Consider the following 21,551-nt stretch of genomic DNA (forward strand, 5'->3'; position numbering starts at 1 on the left):
TGGGTCCCACAGTTTGGGATTTACGTGATGATTTTTGGGATTAGCTAGTGGCGGATGTTATCTTCTGGCCCCGTGGTCAAAAATTGTTCCCTTCCCCAAATTCCCTCATTGGCTCAGAAAATTATTGTAAAACATCCGCCTCGTATTTTGGATTGGCCCCAGGCGATAGGAACGCTTCAAGAAGGTTTTTGCACCCTTCCAACACCCGAAGTTACTTAAGAGCTTGTAAGGCCTTTTTCGAGAGAATTACAATCACAAGACAATCAGAATCAAATTATAATCATAACCTAAGAGATTTTTGAGACGAAGCGTCGTCAGCACTCCGTTAGACAGTAACTTAGAATTCGCTTTAACGCCAACTCTTAGTTAGTTTCAATTGTGAACATTCTTTACACTTCGGGCATCCGGGTCGTGTCGGTTATTTGTGTTTCTATTGAGGATTTAGTGTAAGTGTGGTATTGAAACCTTCCTGGTTAAATTCCGAGAAGCCACCAAAAAGGGTCCAGGTTTGCGATCCATCGACGAGCCACCGAATCGGAATACAAGTCCTGAGTAAGTCTGTTTGCCTGTTTTCCTATCTGTCAACGAGTATTAACTGCCGGGATTAGATTCAGAAACATCTCTTTTTAAGTAACGTCGGGTCATAAATAAACGTAGGTAGATTTTAAGCTTCATTTTGTTCATCGCCAATTCTTGTTATTTTGTTAATATAGTTTTAAGTGTGGTTAGAACACTTGTCTTTTGATTTCCCTTTTCCCGACAGAGCCTTAGTGCAAGAACCCACGGTTCTGAAATAGTGACCACGCGCTTGTCAGTTAGTTTTGATTGATTTGCTAAGATCAATTAGGGGTCCTTCAGGCTAAGAATTAGGAAGCGCGAAATACTGTTTCTGGTGGCAGCGGGGTATTACCATAGGTCGAGACCGTTCAGAGGCGGCCTCATCACTGATTCACTGCTAGGTTGTTATATATTTTTATTGAACTAACACTAGATCTAAAACTAGAAACATTCGGGTTTACTGATAGTTTTAGTGCTAGAACTAAAAGTAGAACTAACACTAGATTTAGAACTAGAAACCCAAATGTTTCTAGTTCTAGGTTTAGTGTTGGTTCTAGTTTTATTTATTATTCAGCGCTAGATTATTGAATTTTTATTGGATTAATGTAGAACTAATACTAATCCTAGAAACATTCGTGTTTAGTCATCTTAAAAGACGTATGGCTAAAGTCGAATATTTCTAGTTCTAGTGTTAGTCACCCATTTCCTGATCGGACACTACAGGTTACGTAAGTACATGTTCTACATGAAGCTGGCGAACACACCCCTTTGTAGAGGGTGTGAAATGGAAGAACATACCCTTCTGTTCTATATTAACGTTCATTAAAATCTTACTCTGGTTTTCTGACCCTCGAGTGAACTGTAAATTGTAGGGATGTAGAAGGGGCCTAAGTGCTGTAAAGGAATTCACTTCATACAACGATTTATCCTTAATTCGTTTTATATTTTTTAAAATTACAAGCAAATTTTGCACTTATGCAACCCAAATTTCATGACATTTCAAATCAAATTAAAATATTTTTTTAAAAAATGTATTTAAAACAAACATTCAGAACTAACACAACATTAAAAAATTAATAATAAACATGAATTACATCACAGTAAAAAAAATTACGAATCAAAAACGATACAAATCCCAATTAAAAATCATTTTAATCTTTTCTCTACTCCTTTTTGTTGATTACTTCCATCTATAACTGGAAGGTTTCGGTTGATATCGATCGATCATTTCCATATCTTCCTGCATATTAATGAGATCTTCATCGATAAGAAGTTCAAAATCGCCCATGGCTTCTTTCGAAGTAATTTTATTCCATCTAACACTAAAACAAATCTAATTATAAATCCCTTAATTTTAAATTTGAAATATTTTACTCTGGATATCCACACGGTGCCACAATAATTGAAAAGATATTATCTAAAAGTTTATGTTTCAAAATCCTATCATTTGCGGTGGTTGAACTCAACGATGGGGAAGCATTCACTTCAATTAACCAAGGCTTCAATTTATTATCAATTATAATATCATAACCATAACACTCAAAACAATGACGTTCGTTCGCAATAACCGGAGCAACCGCTTTTAATGAGTGAACAATTAACCAGCTAATTTGATCGAAAAGTGTTTCTGTAACTGCTCTTCCTCGAGTGCTTTCTAAATATAAACGAAGATTTTGAACGCTCATTTTCCCACCGTGTAAAGCGTTGTATTCGGTCTAAAAATTATATCTGAATTAATTGATTAATAATTATTTTAATAAATTTTATTACGCCGTGTTTTTGAACTGAAACATTGGTTAAATGAACGTACATGTTGTCCATTTCAGCAACACTCGAGTCGTATTTAACCGTGCAAAAGCGACAAAAACCGTGTTTAAATTGATAAGCTTTTAATGGACGAAAAGATGTCACCAAAACGTAAAGTCTTAAATCGAATTTTTTCCCACCGATTAATAAAGGATTTTCTATGTATCTAAAAAATTAAATAATAATTTATGATTTTACTTAATTTTAAATTTTACTTCGATATAACGTAACTTTCTTTAGTTAATTGTTGTTGAAATGGATGTTTTGATTCTCTCGACCATCGTTTTAACTTTGAAAGTTTATTAATTAGAAAAATTCCAGATCCTTGTGATCTCCCGCATGGTTTCATAATCCAGGTGCTTTGGGGTGCTTTCCGATACTCCTCGACAAATATATTATAATCAGCCGGAAGCACAAACGTCACTGGGATAAAATCTAAATACAAATACTTCGAATCGCCCCTTTCTGCCATTGAATTTCCTTCTTTCTCTAAGTCTCGTCGATAGCGCTTAATGTTTTTTACTAAAAGATCTTTTCGAGAGATTTCGTAATGATTTGGAAAATGATTTATAATTCTAAAAGGAAACAATGTTTATAAGAAATCACTTAAATAATCATTAAACTCACTGGTTGTCGTTCATTCTATAACCACTATCTACACTAAATAAGCTGCGGCATGTTAATGTCCCTGCCCAATAAACATTCCAATCATCTTCCGGACCTACTTGAACCCATCCTCGTTTTTCACAATTCGCAACAACCACGCTTTTATCTAAATCCGTACAAAATGCTACCTTCATTTTTGCTAAAATAAATTAATTTTTAATACAAAAAAATTTTGATTTTATTCTGACAATTTTGACAAGATCAAAAGTGACAAGTAAATAAACAAGTTTCCATGGTTACGATATAATTTAGGTTATGATTTGATTTTTAAAATTATAAATTAATTAAATACTAAATCAATCGAAATTTAAAGATATTACCTTTAGGCTATAACAACAACATTAATTTTATTAAAAAACTTTAATATTTCCTCTTTACTACATTCTAAAATAAAATTAAGGTTATAAACATAACCTCTAAATTATATGTCACTTTTTTTTAGGTTATAAATGAATTAAAACAATTTTAACTAAACTTCTACCGTAGATCTCCCACGTACAAAACCGTACTGATTGTTAGATGGGGGATTATCTAGCCTAGGTCTATTTTATTTAATAATCTGCTCTTAATTATCGCTTCATATAACTTTCCGTAACAGTTCAGCATGCATAGAGGTCTGTATTTCTTCTCCTTTTCCTTCCCGGCTTCTCTATCAATACTGATCTTCCTTCCTTCCAGTTCTCCGGGAAGTGGCATTCCTTCAATAATTTGTTGTACATGTTTACTAAAATTTGTGATCCCACGGCGATGACGTCTTTGATTATTTCGGGCGTTATTCCATCTGGGCCAGGCGCTTTTCCACTGTTCAACCTTTTTGATAGCGCATGAAGTTCTTCTATCGTGATTTCCTCGCAATTCTGCTCTTCATCCATGCGTTCTTTTTCCCAGCGTTCCTTTTTCCCTTCTGGGAAAAGTTCTTTTATCAGTTTATGTACTGGTTTTTTTGGTTTTTTGTCCTTTTTAATACGCAAAGACATCACCCCACACATTCTCCTCAAGTTCGTTACATAGCTTCCTCCACGCCTCTTTTTTTGAGTTCTTAATTTCCCTTTTTAATTTCTTTTTTGCCTCTAGGTATTCTAATTTAGTTTTTCTTTTATAGTCTTTATTGTTATTTTTTGCATTTTCTCTTCTCATCACTCGCCTACATCTACTGGCTTCATCATTAGCTTCCTTCATTGTGCTATTCCACCAATATACTTGTCCCTGCTTAATTCCAGTATTCCTCCTTCCATAGATTTTGTGATATGTCTCCGTTGTTATCTTAAAGTGTTACCTTCATTTTTGCTGAAATAAATTAATTTTTAATATAAAAAAATTTTGATTTTACCTGACAATTTTGACAAGATCAAAAGTGAGAAGTAAATAAACAAGTTTCCATGGTTACCATATAATTTAGGTTATGATTTGATTTTTATAATTATAAATTCCAAGAAAATTAATTAAATACTAAATTCAAAGACAACCTTTAGGCTATAACAACATTAATTTTATTAATAAAACTTTAATATTTCCTCTTTACTACATTTTAAAACAAAATTAAGGTTATCAACATAACCTCTAAATCATATCTGTCACTTTTTTTTAGGTTATTAATTAATTAAACTAATTTTAACTAAATCATATTTATTCATTTTTAATCGTCATTAAACACAGTAAGTGGAAGTTTTGTAACAATCAACCCTTTCTCCAACAAATCCCTGAGAACATGCATCAACTCAACTTGATACTTATTCGATAACTCCTCAATTATTTACATATAATTCGGATGAGTTTTTAGTAGAACTTTAAAAGTTGCCACCCTCTCTTTGTTAACCTCCAAACATTGTTCTTCTTCTCCATGATAAATATTCCAATCATCTTCCGAGACAACTTAAACCCATCCTCTTTTTTCACAATTCGCAACAACCACGCTTTTATCTAAATCCGTACAAAATGCTACCTTCATTTTTGCTGAAATAAATTAATTTTTGTAAAAATTTTGATTTTATTCTGACAATTTTGACAAGATCAAAAGTGACAAGTAAATAAACGAGTTTCCATGGTTACCATATAATTTAGGTTATGATTTGATTTTTATAATTATAAATTAATTAAATACTAAATCAATCGAAATTTAAAGATATTACCTTTAGGCTATAACAACAACATTAATTTTATTAGTAAAACTATAATATTTCTTCTTTACTACATTCTAAAATTAAATTAAGGTTATATTAACATAACCTCTAAATTACATGTCACTTTTTTTTTAGGTTATAAATTAATTAAAACAATTTTAACTAAATCATATTTATTCATTTTTAATCGTCATTAAACACAGTAAGTGGAAGTTTAGTAACAATCAACCCTTTCTCCCACAAATCCCCAATAACATGCATCAATTCAACTTGATCTTTATTTGGTAACTCCTCAATTTTTTTATAATTCGGATAAGATTTTAGTAAAACTTTAAAAGTTGCCACCATCTCTTTGTTAACCTCCAAACATTGTTCTTCTTCTCCATGATAAACATCGGCATTTTCAGTGCAATAATACAACTTAAAAACATTTTCCTCTAAAACTAAGCGAATACTGTGATAACGGATTAAACGAACTTCAGTGTCTGGTTCAAAAACACCGCGAGAAACTACTTTTCCGTTTGTTAGAAAATCACCGTCTTGTTTACAAGTTCTAACTCGTTCGGATTCTGTTAATTGAGGTGGTAATGAATCGTACATGAATTTGCGCCCTAATTGGTCCGCGCCGTTATCTACAGAAACATATTCAGATAACTTTCCTATTAGATTTTTAACGGTTTGAATTATTTCGGTTCTTGTGTTACTTTTAATTTTGTTGTTTGCTAATCCGACGTGTTTTAAATATTGCAGGGGTAATCCTCGTCTAAAATTTAATAAAAATTAATTTAAAACGATTTTTTATTTATTATAAATTTACCGAAATTCAATATCTGAAGCAGAAGCAGCTTTTAAACTTTCCATTAAACACTTCTCAATCAAATCGACATACGAAGTGTTCTGATAAACAGATATCGTGATATGCAACGAATGAGAATCTGCATCGGTTCTTGCTTCGTGAATAAATCCGCGAGGAAAATACAATAAATCGCCCGCTTCAAGAGTTAATTCCGTTGGTTCTCCAGGGAGCTCATTTCTCATAAAATTCTTACTCGAATATCTTGGAAGCGTCATTTCAATGTTAGGTTTATAAATTTTCCAATGTTTTCTTCCTTCGAGTTGCAATACGAAAGCTTCAATATCATCGAAATGAGGTGCAAATCCTTGGGAACCCGGTGGAGTTAAATAGATGTTAGCCCCTGCCATTGTTCCAAAATATTCTTGTAGAATTGCTAATATATTTCGAATTTTGCTGTTATATGTTTGTGGATTCAATAATCGGACGCTGCAACCGTTCAAATAATAATCCCAAACTGATGCAGGAACCGCCCTTCCCTCAGGATTATGAGTTTTTCGTTCACCACTTTCATAAGTTACAACATCAATGTTTCTTGTGTAATATAAAGGATTGTTACGAAGAATATTATCGAATTGTTTCGAGGAAAATATATTTTTGAAATAACCTCCATCTTTTCGATTGATGTGTAAAGGATTTTTTTCCCAATATGTTGTAAAAAAATCTGATGAGGGTAACGGTGAAATTATGTAAGATAATGTTTCTTCCGGCGTTTTATTCAAGGAACTTATTTCACTTTCGACGTAATTATTAGAATCTAACGATTTTTTATCACTTTTATTATTCTTTTTCTTAATTACTAGTTGCTTTTTGGTTTTAACAATGTTTTTTGGATCAATTAATTTTGTTGTTTTTGCTTTAACTAATTTTTTCTTATTTCTCCTATTCTTTTTGGTGATCTGATCGTTTTTGGTAGTTTTCTTAACGATTTCATCTTTTTTTTGCGTCTTATAAACAGCAAATGCTGATTTCCCCATTATTTTATGGATTAATAATCACATGGGTACGAAAATATAGGTTATGTTTTGAATTGCGTCAACATTCAAAAATATCCTTAAATAAATTTATTTAATAAATTGTTTTTATAACAATGTTTTTATTTACAACTTTATTTATTAATTTTATTCATTTTTTAGATAACATTTGTAAAAATATTCTAAATTATTGGTTTTAAATTTAAATGTACCACCAACTTAATTATTTTAAAACAAAAATAACTAGAGTGATTAATAAATTTACAAATTAATTATTATTATTAGTTTAATTATCGAAATTTTGTTGATTAAACATTATAAAATTAAAAAGTGGTGTTAAATTTCTATAAAATTTTGTTAATTAAAGTTTGATATTAATTATAACTTTTAATGTTGACGGTAATAAATTGAACATAACCTAGAAATAAGGAATCAAAATAAAACGGAGATTATCGGCGGTTGATTTATTTAAACAGCAATACTTGTGGTGATGTTTTAATTGTTGCAATAACGTCCTATTTTAAATAGAATTTATCGGAAAAAGAACTTTTTGAAAAGTTTATTTTAAAGAAAATCCTGAAAAAAAAGTTTACGAAAACATGACTAAGCTCATGCGGTATCGAATCCGGAATTCTGATAAAGTGTTTGTAAAAGCGTTTCAGGAAAGCAGTGACGTGTTTTTAATAATTTTTTAACTACTTTTAAGAGTACTTAAAAAACTTTTTTGTAATGATTGTGAGGTTATCTTTGTGATGGCTTTTAAACGGGACGAAATTGTAAAAGAAGGATTTATGATAAAACAGTCCCAAAATAAAAAAATCTACACCGTGGTTAACTACAAACAACGATGGTTCATTTTAACAAGGGAATTTTTAATTTATTACGACTACGACACGGGACAGGGGGTAAGTTTTTCTTGTAGTAGTCGATTTTTGCAGCTAATTTCGCGTTTATCCATGAATCGAGTTGAAAGGGCGCATGTGATGCATTAGAAGGGTGCGCGAGTTTTAGGGCGGGTCTTAAGGGCGTCGGGACGCTCTATAGAAATGTTTTTACTATTTAAGAACGAATAAAGTTTAATTGTAAGTTTATTTTTGTTTGGTTCCTTTTTATTTGGACCCCATTGTTAGATTTTTTTGGTTAAGTGGTTATTTTTAAGGTAGATTTTGTTGTAGAAACGGAACGAACGGGGACGGATTTTATTAGAAAACGTTCAGTACATCGAGGCTATTCAAACCCCCAACAACAATGAGGATAAATCTTTAAATCTATCGTTTCCACTTCAAGTTGGTTATCAGGAATCCGGGAAGGAATATCTTTTGTATTTGTACCCACAAAAAGAACAGGATAGGACCGATTGGATTTTAACATTAAGAAGGGGTAAGTAACCCAATAAAAATTGATTGTAAAATTAAATAAATAAAGTGTAACTAAAAACTTTGAGTTTTAAGGGATATTTATTGACATCTCGGAATCAATTTTGTTCCTCGATTTAAACATTGTTGTATAACCTTACTAATAATAATTTATTAGCAAATTGAAAGAGAAATAACATTTATATACTGAACATAACCTCAATCATTTTTATCATAAAACCTACCAATATTTGTATTGCTCATTAAGTATGAATCTTCATAAACCATAACAAAGCCTTTTTTGTCAATTTAGAGAAAATTTAGAGCTTTATTTTCTTTGTTTCTTTACAATATGAACTTTTAAAGTGAGAAGTAATGTTGAACTTTGTTTTCAAGTTATTATTTATAATGATTTTAAGCTGCTTTTTAATTCCAAATAAGTTGCGGCAATCACTTTAATTACTTTTTTTTGCAAACAAATATAAAAATCAATAAACTTTATCGGTTTGAATAAAGAAAGTTAAAACGTCACTGTGACACAAATTGTAATCTATTACCAACTTTAAAATAATTTGATTTTTAAAAAAATAGATGGCGCTATTAATTAATTTTGATTTTATTTTATAAATAATTTGAATATTATAATAATTAAATATGTGGAATTTGGACTCATTTCACACGTACATCTATTAATCTAACAATAAAACGTTAATAATTGTAATCATGGCTTTGTTCTCATAAAAACTAATTTTTTAAAACGATTATTACTACACCATTTAATTTTACAGTTTGCAGCAAGAATAAAAACTTAAAAATACTATAAGAGTACCTTTCATATTTCGTTATTAGTTATATAATTTCATTAAAAAGAAAATGATTCAAAATTTGTTTAAAGGTAAATGTCAAATTTTTAGGGTTTCTGTTGGTATTACCCAAGGTTGTTATAAAATTTGTTGTTTTTTGATTTTTAATAACATTTTTAGTTGCGATTTTTTTTGCATTGATTTTATTTTAATTATTTGTGGATAAATATAAAAATTAAAATTTTTTATCATATTGAATAACGAAAGTTGAAACGTCACTGTGACACAAATTGATTTCAAATCTATTACCAACATTAAAATAATTTGACAGGAAAAAGAGACTATTTTATAAATATTTATTTATTTTGAGTATTATAATAATTAAATATGTAGTGTTTGGGCTCTTTTGCACAAATAATATGCAAAGGTTAATAATTGATGATTATGTCTTTGTTATTATCACAAAAACTGATTTTTCAAAACGATATTATTACATTATTTAATTTTATAGTTTGCAGCAAGATTAAAAACTTAAAATACTATAAGAAAACATTTTATATTTCGTTGGCTTATTAGTTATATAATTTTATTAAAAAGAAAATTATACAAAATTCATGTTTAAACATAAATGTAAACTTTTTAGGATTTCTGTTGGTATTACCCAAGGTCGTTATAAAATTTGTTGTTTTTTTGATTTTTAATAACATATTCCGTAATTCCAAATAAGTTGCGTGTTTTCTTGCTTTGATTTTATTTTTTTATTGTTTGTGGATAAACATAAAAATTAAAAAATTTATTGTTTTGAATAATGAAAGTTGAAACGTCACTGTGACACAAATTGATTTCAAATCTATTACCAACATTAAAATAATTTGACAGGAAAAAGAGATTATTTTATAAATATTTGTTTATTTTAATTATTATAATAATGAAATATGTATTGTTTGGGCCCTTTTACACAAATAATATGCAAACCTTAGTAATTGATGATTATGTCTTTGTTGTTATCACAAAAACTGATTTTTCAAAACGATTTTTTAGATCAGCATCTACATTATTTAATTTTGTAGTTTGCAGCAAGAATAAAAACTTACGAACCACTTACCATAAAGGTGTATGGTACGCGAAAAAGTGGACTTGTTGTAAAAGTACTCAAAAAAATTCAACGGTGGCCTGTTGCGATTGTACTTCTTGGTCCATCATTGAGCCTGAACAAAATTCAGAAAAAACAGGTTGGTGATTTTGTATTTCTTTTAAACTTATTAACACAATAGCTAATTCTAAAAGGATGTCCCCACCGGAAATTACAAGTCGGCATACAAATCAAAAAATTTACATATTATTTATTTGCAATATTAATTTGGTTAACAACAATTTGTGCTAAAATCTTTTTTTTATTCTTGGGTTTTTTCCTATTTCTTTTTTTGATAATAATTTCGAGGTAAAGAAGTAGTAGGGAAAGTGGGTAGAGTTAAACGTCGCGGTCTTTCGCGAGTAACGGTGCTTCTCGGTCGGTGATCGTTATCCTTGAGGGAACGAGCGCGTTTAACGCCATGTTGACGACGTACGACCAACTTTTTCGTGTTTTTCGATCGAAAACGAAACGTTTTTAATCAAAACTGGAGTCGTTCAACGTGCTCGATATGTTGGCCTCGGTGTTAAGAAGCATTCCCGGTAAGTTTTCGACACGTTCAATCCCGTTACAAATTCAAATTGGACTTTTTTTGTTCTATTCCAAATTGACGAAGTGAAAGCAAATTGTGCCAGATTTAATAATTAAAAAATAATTTTTTTTTTATTGTTATATTTAATTGAAATGATTTATTTTTTTAGGTGTGCCCAGTTCCATTATGCCCGGGGGTACCACGGTGGCCCCCCAAATTCCAAAACAAAAGGATAAAACGCGACCAAAAATTGTAGTCGCTTTGTATAATTACAATGCTATTGAATCGGGAGATTTATCATTGGAAAAAGTATGTTTTTAAGATTAATTAATTAAAATTAAATTTATTTTTTGATTTAGAATGCTGAATATGAAGTTGTGGATGATGGGCAAGAACATTGGTGGAAAGTGCGTGATGGTCATGGGTAATTATTTAATTAATTAAATTAATAAATTAATTTAATCCTTTTTTTATTAAAGAAATGTTGGATTTATACCAAGTAATTACGTGAAAGAAAAAGAACTTGTAGGACTCCAACAATATGAGTAAATTCTCATTGTGATGTATTTATAATCGTTTTGAATGATTTTATTTTTAGTTGGTATGTAAATGATATGTCTAGACAACGATCGGAATCGCTTTTAAAACAAGAAGATAAAGAAGGATGTTTTGTAGTAAGAAACTCATCTACCAAAGGACTTTATACGCTCTCTCTCTTTACTAAAGTGTAAGAATCAATTAAGTTTCAATTATTTAAGTTAAATTTAATTAATTTATTTTTTAGACCCCATCCGCATGTAAAGCACTACCATATCAAACAAAACACGAGAGGGGAATTTTATTTATCTGAAAAACATTGTTGCAATTCAATACCTGACCTCATCAATTACCACAAACATAATAGCGGAGGATTGGCTTCTCGACTTAAAACCAGTCCATGTGATAGACCCGCGCCAGCTACAGCAGGTTTAAGTCATGGTAAGAATTAAAAATAAGATTCCTTTCTAATAGTGTTAGTTCTAACCTTAAATGACATTCTCCCTTGTCATTAAACTATTTTTGTCATTTCACCTAATTTACAAAATCACTAAAATCAAACTATGTCAATCGTCAAATTTAAAATTATTTCACATAAAAATTAGATCAATTTGATATTAAACTAAAATATTTCAATGTCAAAGATGACAAATAAACTCAGTTGACGTTTCGAATATTTAATTAAAATCAAATTATTTTTTAAATTGATTGGATTTGGTACTAAAACTAACACTAGACTTAACACGAAGGTAAACACGAATGTTTTTAGTTGTAGGTTTATAAAAATACAACAATCTAGCGCTGAATGACAAATAAAACTAAAGTCCTTAGATTATCAAAGTACCGTGGTTTGCCGCCATTTTGTCTCGAAAGTCAAGCGGGAAATTTAAAACTATTTCGTTCTGTTGATAAAATTACGCCAAATTTTTTTTTTTTCTCGTGGTACTCTGAAGAGTCGAAAGCTCTTCTTACTGCTATTTTTGCAACTCCAAAGGCAACAAGACGGCATTATTACACGTGCACTTTTTTAAATAAGTGGTGACAAGCACTGACAAGCTGTCATTTTAGCTCAAATACACAGACTTCACGAACCGCGGTAGTTTAATAATCTAGGGACTTTAAATAAAACTAGAACTCTAGACCTAGAAATAGATATGCGTCTTCAAACCCGAATGATTCTAGTTCTAGATCTAGTGTTAGTTCTAGTTTTACACTAACACTATACCTAGAACTAGAATCATTTGGGTTTAGTCGTACGTCTCTCAAGACGGCTAAACCCGAATGATTCTAGTTATAGGTCTTGTGTTAGTTCTAGTGATAGTACTACTGCAAAACTAGAACCAACACTAGATCTAGAAACATTCGGATTTAGCCGCACGTCTTATTGTTAGACGGCAAAACACTAGACCTAGAAAATTTCCCCAGATATTTCTAGTTCTAAGTATATTTTTAGTTCTAGTTTTAGTTATTATTCAGCGTTAGATTATTGTATATTATTTAACTAAAATCTGACATTTTTAGTTGTCACATAAGAATTAATTAGATTCAATGGAATTTTACTATATTTTTATTTCATTTATATTTAAACATTCTTAAAAAAAAGATAATAATCATGTAAAAGAAATGTAAATGAAATAAGTAAAAAAAAATTAACAATTAAATCAACAAAATTAAGGATGAAAATAACAAAATAAGTAATGTATCGATCTTGATGATATTTGTCATTACACCACCAGATCTAGCTCGAATGTTTTTGCGTTCTTTAACTTCTGCGGGTTTGTCGGTTATCTTCGCTATTGGAGTCACCTCGCATAAAATCGAACATTCACCAGACGATTTTTTATCTTTCTTATCTTTTTTATCAGTCTTTTTATCATCCTTTTTCTCATCTTTATCCTCTTCCTTTACATCTTCATTAGCAGCGTCATTTTCGTCGTCATCTCGTTTCTTTCTATCTTTCGGAGGGGGAGTTTCTTCATCTTCCGGTTTATCAGTACCTAAAAAGAAAATTATTTTTAATATGATTCAAATTAAATTAAATTGTTTACCAGGAAATGTTTCTTTAGTTTCTTCTTCGACTGTTGTGGCCTCTTCCTCGATTTCCTCAGTTTTATTTTGAGTTCCGTTCGGAAGTAAATGATGTACGAGTCCGACTAATTTACCATCACACTTCATCGGCGCACCTAATTCCGCGTGGCATATTTTACCGGAAGTCGCTTCGACATTGTACGCATCATCTTTGGCAGACGATATTTTTACCGAGACATTATTTTTCTGTAAAAAATTCTTTGCGTTATTAATACATAAATAAAATTCGACGAATGAAGACAGTTTTTGAGCTCTGGTATACAGGAATTTATTATGAAATCGATTTTTAATTAATCATTCAAAAAAATCCTATTAAAGCGACGCTGATTATCAAGGTAATGATATCTCGATAGCCAAAAATTGAAACGGCTCCACTTAATTTAGTCAATTCGTTAATATTAATCACAGGATATGCGTTAGTACATTCTGTGTCTGCTCGAGGTTCTAAAGAAACTTCATTGCGTTTTCGTCGAATGTACGTTTGGTGTGGCGTTTTGGCTCCTTGCGCACCACCGCTAACAATCCCCACAAGTTTTTTGTCGCAAACTAGAGCGGCCCCTCGATCCGATTGGCAAAACGATGGACTTTTTAAGGTGATTAGTTTCTCGGTAAAAATATCGACATGGGCGGCTACAGATACAAAAATTTGTTGATTGTTATCCTAAACAATAATTAAAACTTAGAATTTATAATAAATATTTAAATTTAATTTAATTTAACATTTAATTTTTTTGGTTAGGCAACCAATATCGCACGCGAAATGTCACTTTAATGTCAATTTTTTTATTAATTTCCTTTGATATTCTTATTTAATTAAATAAAAAAGTCATTACCGATCCAACAATTTCACAAGTTCCACTTGGTGCTGCATCTCCCGTGTAATGATCTCCAATCGGTTCAACTGCGTCTTTGTAACTCCAAAAAGTCCAACCTCCATTTGATGATTTTCGTTCAAGCGCTGTTCCTCCCACTTTTGGGTTTGCTACGATTCTAATTAAAATTATTATTTATGTATTAAGTAAGGTTATATTAATTCTATAACTTTTAATATACTGTTAAGTACAAGGTCAATTTCTTTAAATTTCTGTTGGTATTACTTAGGGTCTTTATAAAATTAATGACATCTAATTTTTAGTGACATTTTCGGTAAGTAAGTAAATAATTGAGGTTAAGTAACGAATTAATACGTTTTTAAATATAATTTTAACAAAATACAAATATATTGAAAAGTACTTACTAAATTTAGTAAAAAGCAATGAAAATAAACAATTAGAGGCCAAATTTTAATTATTTAAGTGTGAGTTTAAGACCGAAATGTGTCGAAAGTTCAAACGTCAATGTGACAGCTAAAAAATGATACTAAAAACTATTACTAGACCTAGAACTAGCAACAATTATACAACAATTTAACGCTTAATAACTAGAACTAGAAACTTTCGGGTTTAGCCGTCTTAAGAGACATGCGGCTAAATCCGAATGTTTCTAGATCTAGATGTAATGTTAGTTCGAGTGTTAGTTCAATAATAATTAACTATCTAGTGCCAACTAATACTATTTAGCACTATCACTAGAACTAACATTACAACACTAGAATTAGAATCATTCTGGTTTAGCCGCACGTCTGTCAAGACGGCTAAATCCGAATGTTTCTAGTTCTAGTGTTAGTTCTACTTTTAGTTAAATAAAAATATACAACAATCTAATATAAAGCTAACAAGCAACAGGATGTCGCTAGTGTAAAATTAGAAATTTAAATTGCGGGTATATTAATTAGACATTACCTGTCAAATTGTAAATTTGGTGACAGTTGGCAACATTAATAGGGAATTTTATTATATTATGTTTTCAATGTAATTACTGTGACGTTGACGTTTAAACTTTCGTCATTCAACAAGATCAAAATTTAGTTTTTTTTTAATATTTATACACAAATAATTGAAATAAAATAAACAGAAGTGTTAAGATAAACGTAAAACAATACTTAACTACGTTTATTAATGTTGCGGATCAAAAATCACTTTTGTATTCTTAATTGTTGTTAACTTACCCGGGTAAAGCAATGAGTTGATCTCTAAATACAACAGCAGTCATCGGGCCTTTATCACTACTTACGGAAAACTAAAAATTAAGGAAAAACGGTATTGAAAATTAGATAAAAAAGGATCCTTTTAATATTAACCACTGATTTTGTTTTGTCCGTAACTGGAGCTCCTCCCAATAACAATAATTTCCGATTTTGACGACCCTCCCATGGTAACTCCTTTCCGTATCCTCCACTATCTTAAAAAATTTTTAAATATAAATTAAATATTAGTGAAAATAATTAAAATTAATTTTTATATTTTGACAGTTACAAGTGGCGACATCTACCGACATAAAATTAACTTAAATTCAAAAAAAATTAATTTATTAAATATCATAAAAATCTAATAATTACTTACTGCATAAATATAAATCGATAATGAGCACAATCACAAAGCACCTCATAGTATAAACGAATAGAAAATGTGAAACTTTTAATGACAATCCCCTTTTTTGATGTTATGAAGATTATAGTTTGTTGTTTAATAAACAAAACAAGAAATCGTGTCGTTAAGTTTTTCTAATTGAACAACTTGATTTTTCGGTTCTAATCATTTTTTTTATAGATAAGTGGGAAATAGATCCACACGAATTAATGTTATTAGAAGAATTGGGTTCGGGCCAATTCGGTGTAGTAAGAAGAGGTAAATGGAGAGGTTCTATAGATGTAGCAGTAAAAATGATGAAAGAGGGAACTATGTCTGAAGATGATTTTATAGAAGAAGCTAAAGTGATGACGTAAGTAACAATAAAATTATGTTTTTTTTTGTGTTAGATCTCTATTTATTTATTTTAGTAAACTTCAACACACGAATTTAGTCCAACTTTACGGCGTATGTAGTAAAAATCGCCCCATTTACATCGTAACAGAATACATGAGACATGGTTCTTTATTAAATTATTTGAGACGACACGAACAATCGCTTCTACCAAATCAAGGTCTTTTATTGGATATGTGTATACAAGTAAGTTCAAAAACATCCCATATTCTTTGTTTTTATTAATTTTATTAATTTTTTGTGCAGATATGTAAAGGAATGGCGTATTTGGAGCGACACAATTATATCCATCGAGATTTGGCCGCTCGTAATTGCCTCGTGGGGCATGAAAATGTAGTTAAAGTAGCCGATTTTGGGCTTGCACGATACGTTTTAGACGATCAATACACTTCTTCGGGTGGGACGCGATTTCCTATTAAGTGGGCACCACCGGAAGTTTTAAATTATACGAGATTTTCGTCGAAAAGTGATGTTTGGGCTTATGGTATATAAAAAATAATTTAATTTTAGTTAATTTATACAAATTAATTGCTTTGTCCACGACTACCTTATAATATATATCTTATAAATGAGTTTTCTGAAACAAAGAGTGAATAACTTGACAGACCAATAATAATTATTTGAAACGTCAAAATTTCAAAAAACGTTTAATTTAATTTAATTTTTTTTGGACTTTCTAAAGGTTTGACATTAAAAAAACGTAAACAAATTCCTTTTTTCCTATGATTGAAGCATAAATTAATTAATTTTCGTAAAACAAAACGACGTTTCATAAAATTGACATTTAATTTTGACAAATTGTTGTGAAGTTGGTTACAGTTGGTAACAATGAATTTGTGTCACATTGACGTTTAAACTTTATTCAAAATTTATTTAAAAAAATAAATTTATGGAATCAAGTTCAATAGTAGTCGTGGGCAAAGTATAGTATTCTACTTGCATATAATAAGCTATTATTCACTCAAGTTAATTGGACCGCGGTATGCATCACTTGACTAACTGACAAATGAATAATGTTGAGAAAAACGAGATTTTCGTTTTTATCTCTCTAAAAATATAAGACTTCTCAGAATAGACGAGCTCAAACTATTGAAAATTGTTAGGTGCCTGCCCATTTTTATCACAGAACACTGATGACAGCTATCACAAGCACAAAGGGCATACAGGGTGTTTTTATAAGTCGTGGCATAAATTTAGTCACCAAAACTAGAGACAAAATGATGATTCGTGTAAAAATTTTTGAAGAAAATAATCTAGAATTTGATTTTGTACTTTTAAACTGGTTTTTATTTTATATAGAATTTAAGTCTAACCAGTTTCGGCCCTTGGCCATCTTCAAAGACTCTACAAATAGATTAACATCTCTCATTTTATCCATTTTACAAACAAGTTTCTTAATTTCTTTTTGTTTTGTTCAAAAGGATCACATATCAAAGTCGAAATCAGATTATTAGTTACTAATTTACGACATTAAAGTTTATAAAGTTGTAAAATGAAATTAAGGCTGAAGTGTTACAAGTTTATAGGTTAAAGTTAAAGGTTAAGTTAGGTTAAAGAAACTTGGGAAAAATTCAAGAATCATCATGTGGCCAAAAAAACACGTTAAAAATAAAAAGAAAGTGCGGAAAAGTGACTAACACTAGATTAATTTCAGTAATAAAACTTTTATTATTTGATAACTAACTACAGGTTTAAAATGTCAACCTCAACTTTGAGATATTTGTAATCTTCATTAAAAATCCTTTAATATGAGTACAAACACGACATATTTATCTTTAATATTAATGAAGTTATGGTCAACTTCCGGTTAAGAATGTCAACGTCAATTTTGACATATTTGTAATCGTCGTGAAAAGTCGTTTAAAATGAGTCCAAACATGATACGTTTAATTCCAATGCTACTCGAGATATAAGCTACTTCCGATTTGAAATGTCAATGTCATTTTGACATATTCTTAATTTTTATAAAATGTCTTAATGTTTGTCACAAAAACATAAAAATAATAAAAAAAATCAAATTAAGGTTGGTATTAATATTTAAAAATTAAATTGCTATCTTCATTGTTGCTAACTTCGGGTTTAATGTTTTTATTCTAACTTTTTTGTTTTTTTGAGGTAAATGGTTCATGTTTGGACTCATTTTAAAGGTTTTTTAATAAAGAATACATCATGAAAGAACACCATGAAGTTGTTTATTTGTCTATTATATGATAACTAATTTCAGGTTTAAAATGTCAACCTCAATTTTGACATATTTGTAATCTTCATTAAAAATCCTTTAAAATGAGTACAAACACGATATATTTATCTTCAATATTAATGAAGTTACGGTTAACTTCCGGTTAAGAATGTCAACGTCATTTTTGACATATTTGTAATCGTCGTGTAAAATCCTTTAAAATGAGTCCAAACATGATACGTTTAATTCCAATTTTACTTGAGATATAAGCAAGTTCCGGTTTGAAATGTCAATGTCATTTTGACATATTCTTAATTTTTATAAAATGTCTTAATATTTGTCACAAAAACAAAAATATAGTAAAGAACTAAGGTTGGTATTAATATTTAAAAATTAAATTGCTATCTTCATTGTTGCTAATTTCGGGTTTAATGTTTTTTATTCTAACTTCTTGGTTTTTTGAGATAAGTACGTCATCTTTGGACTCATTTTAAAGGGTTTTTAATGAAGATGACAAATATGTCAAAATTGACGTTGACGTTTCAAACCGGAAGTGATTGTATTTCCATTAATATTAAAGTTAAATATGTCGAGTTTGGACTCATTTTAAAGGATTTTTTATTAAGTTTACAAATATGTCAAAATTAAAAACGATAAAATGTTGCTTAGTGAAGTGGATGTATAACGCGGTCCAATTATGCCACTCGCTATGTTCATAACATTAGTGAATAATAGCCCTCATTATATGCTCGTATAATAATATACCCATTTTTTAAGGTGTTCTTATGTGGGAAGTTTTTACTTGTGGTAAAATGCCTTATGGGAGGCTTAAGAACACGGAAGTTGTTGAAAGAGTTCAAAAAGGAACGATTTTAGAAAAGCCAAGAGGCTGCGACAAAGATATTTATGAGGTTGGGGTTTTAGTATAGCTTATTTAATTTTAATTAATTTACTTTTGATTTAGATAATGAGAAAATGTTGGAGTGCACTTCCTGAACAACGACCATCTTTTAGAAATTTAAAGGATTTGTTGCTGTCTACGTCACAAAAATTGTTGGTCGACTGACTGACGCAATTTGTATGCCAAACAATACCAAGGAATTCAACAGCAACCGGAACTACATCAATGACAGCATGTAGAGAGTGTTCTAATTATGAAAGAACTTGGATCGGCTTTTGCGAGAAGCTTTGCCGAGATGCAATCAACAAATCAAAACCGTAAAACAAAAATCATTTAAAATTAATCCATAATTGATATAATTGTATAGGGTGATTTTGAATTAAACCGAAGTCAAAATCATCCTGTAAATGATTTTTTTAAGTTCATTTACTTATTCCTAACAAGAAATACTGCCTATAAAATTATCAATGTATTTGGAATTTTTTTTTTCGATAATCGCTAGTCATATTAATACTGGACCAATACTCTTTAAATAAACTGAATTAAAAATTAAAAATAAATTAAAGTAAATGAACGATAACAATAAGTAGCCGGCAGAAAAAAATCCACTCCTAGACTAAAATGCGGTTAAAACATTAAAAAAAGAATAAATGTTAATGTATTTAGTATTTATACCGAGTGATTATTTAAATTAATCTCGATAAATAAACACTCCGTATATTATATTATTCCGTTTAGATTTTTTCCTTTCATTTTTTACGTTTTTATTTTTTTTTTATTTTCCTTTTTGTTTATAATTTCTGGTCATTATTGAGTATACATAAATTGTGATAGAGAGAAGAAATATTTGTTAGTGTTTGTGTGATGATATATTGATTCTGGGAGATAAGTGGAGTAGTAAAATTGTTTAAGTCGAAAATGATTTATGTAGAATATTGTTTAGATAATGTAAGTTAGATTATAATAAATAAATAAGCCTCCCCCACCTCCAAATGAATTAAAGAGAAACAAAACTCGTCGATTCGAATTTTCCGATTGAATACAATTTTTCCATATGTCTTGTATTTATTTCTACTGAAATAAAAACAACGTTTTAATAATGATTTTTGTATTTGTTTTATTTGTTAGTCTGAAGACGCACGGCTAAACCCGAAACTTTCTCGTTCTAGTGTTAGTTCTAGTTTTACTTCTAGTACGAAAACTAACACTAGACCTAGAACTAGAAACATTCGTATTTAGCCGCACATCTTGTAAGACGGCTAAAGCCGAATGTTTCTAGTTCTAGGGCTAGTGTTAGTTCTAGTATGAAAACTAACACAAGACCTAAAACTAAAAACATTCGGGTTTAGCCGCACGTCTCTTAAGATGGCTAAACTCGAATGTTTCTGCGTTGTTGAATGTTGTTGTTTGTTATACATAAATAATATATATTTAATGATTTAAGTTGTTTGTCCACGACTAGGTACCTTATAATATACTTTATAAATGAGTTTTCTAAAACAAAAAGGTAGTTGGTAATCAACTTGACAGACTTCATTAATTATTTGAAACGTCAAAATTTCAAAAAACGTCAATTTAAATTTTTTAGTACTTTATAAAGGTTTGACATTAAAAAAACGTAAACAAATTCCTTTTTTAGTATGATTTAAACATAAATTAATTAATTTTCGTAAAAAAAACATGACGTTTCATAAAATTGACATTTAATTTTGACAAATCGTTGTGAAGTAGGTTACAGTTGGTAACATTGAATTAGTGTCACATTGACGTTTAAACTTTATTCAAGAATTTATTTAAAAACATAAATTTATGGAATCAATTTCAATAGTAGTCATGGACAAAGTATAGTATTCTACTCACATATAATGAGCTATTATTCACTCAGGTTAATTATGCCACTCGTAGCGGGTGGCATAAACTTAACCTCAGTGAATAATAGCCCGCATTATATGCTCGTATAATAAAATACTATTTTTCACTTTATACTACATTTTGTGTGCGACTCGTGTAACGGTTGTCTATCAAATGACGCTTTTAAAATATGTTCTGACATTTAGGCAACTTACATTACAACAGTTCCAGGTCTACTGTTAGTTCCATTTCAGTTCTAACATTAAAACTAACACTAGACCTAGAATTAGAAAATTCAGGTTTAGCCGTCTTAAGAGAAACATGGTTAAACCCAA

The 21,551-nt window shown here is 30.0% G+C and overlaps 4 protein-coding genes across 6 annotated transcripts; 1 reads left to right on the plus strand and 3 right to left on the minus strand.

Moving 5' to 3' along the window:
• Positions 1-1,573: 1,573 nt before the first annotated feature.
• Positions 1,574-3,389, minus strand: LOC111425056 (Tubulin tyrosine ligase-like 1B). Of its 2 annotated transcripts, XM_023058814.2 has the most exons (6): positions 3,351-3,389; positions 2,992-3,169; positions 2,580-2,939; positions 2,329-2,530; positions 1,933-2,273; positions 1,574-1,880 (listed from the first exon to the last, which is right to left on the minus strand). In XM_023058814.2, the coding sequence occupies exons 2-6, from the start codon at positions 3,162-3,164 to the stop codon at positions 1,739-1,741; spliced, it is 1,218 nt and encodes a 405-aa protein (XP_022914582.1). In that variant the 5' UTR covers positions 3,165-3,169; positions 3,351-3,389; the 3' UTR covers positions 1,574-1,738. The 2 variants fall into 2 exon arrangements, with proteins under 2 accessions (XP_022914582.1, XP_022914581.1); XM_023058813.2 differs by lacking the exon at positions 3,351-3,389 and having other exon boundaries at positions 2,992-3,310.
• Positions 3,390-5,306: 1,917 nt separating this feature from the next.
• LOC111425061 (Bifunctional lysine-specific demethylase and histidyl-hydroxylase NO66) lies at positions 5,307-7,030 on the minus strand. Its single transcript, XM_023058818.2, has 2 exons — positions 5,968-7,030; positions 5,307-5,913 (listed from the first exon to the last, which is right to left on the minus strand). The coding sequence occupies exons 1-2, from the start codon at positions 6,978-6,980 to the stop codon at positions 5,334-5,336; spliced, it is 1,593 nt and encodes a 530-aa protein (XP_022914586.2). The 5' UTR covers positions 6,981-7,030; the 3' UTR covers positions 5,307-5,333.
• A 342-nt stretch (positions 7,031-7,372) lies between these two features.
• Positions 7,373-19,764, plus strand: LOC111425002 (tyrosine-protein kinase Btk29A). 2 transcript variants are annotated; one of them, XM_023058748.2, is made up of 13 exons: positions 7,373-7,882; positions 8,153-8,357; positions 10,206-10,367; positions 10,969-11,108; positions 11,159-11,223; positions 11,279-11,344; positions 11,398-11,526; positions 11,584-11,777; positions 16,073-16,244; positions 16,303-16,471; positions 16,532-16,769; positions 19,242-19,375; positions 19,429-19,764. In XM_023058748.2, the coding sequence occupies exons 1-13, from the start codon at positions 7,730-7,732 to the stop codon at positions 19,528-19,530; spliced, it is 1,929 nt and encodes a 642-aa protein (XP_022914516.1). In that variant the 5' UTR covers positions 7,373-7,729; the 3' UTR covers positions 19,531-19,764. The 2 variants fall into 2 exon arrangements, with proteins under 2 accessions (XP_022914516.1, XP_022914517.1); XM_023058749.2 differs by lacking the exons at positions 7,373-7,882; positions 8,153-8,357; positions 10,206-10,367 and adding an exon at positions 10,618-10,809.
• Positions 12,886-16,032, minus strand: LOC111425003 (uncharacterized). Its single transcript, XM_023058751.2, has 6 exons — positions 15,866-16,032; positions 15,604-15,704; positions 15,472-15,542; positions 14,258-14,414; positions 13,385-13,610; positions 12,886-13,333 (listed from the first exon to the last, which is right to left on the minus strand). Exons 1-6 carry the CDS (start codon positions 15,909-15,911, stop codon positions 12,993-12,995), a joined length of 942 nt encoding a protein of 313 aa, XP_022914519.2. The 5' UTR covers positions 15,912-16,032; the 3' UTR covers positions 12,886-12,992.
• Positions 19,765-21,551: the final 1,787 nt, after the last annotated feature.

Source organism: Onthophagus taurus, chromosome 11 (assembly GCF_036711975.1).
Source record: "Onthophagus taurus isolate NC chromosome 11, IU_Otau_3.0, whole genome shotgun sequence".
Taxonomy (NCBI): Eukaryota; Metazoa; Arthropoda; class Insecta; order Coleoptera; family Scarabaeidae; genus Onthophagus; species Onthophagus taurus.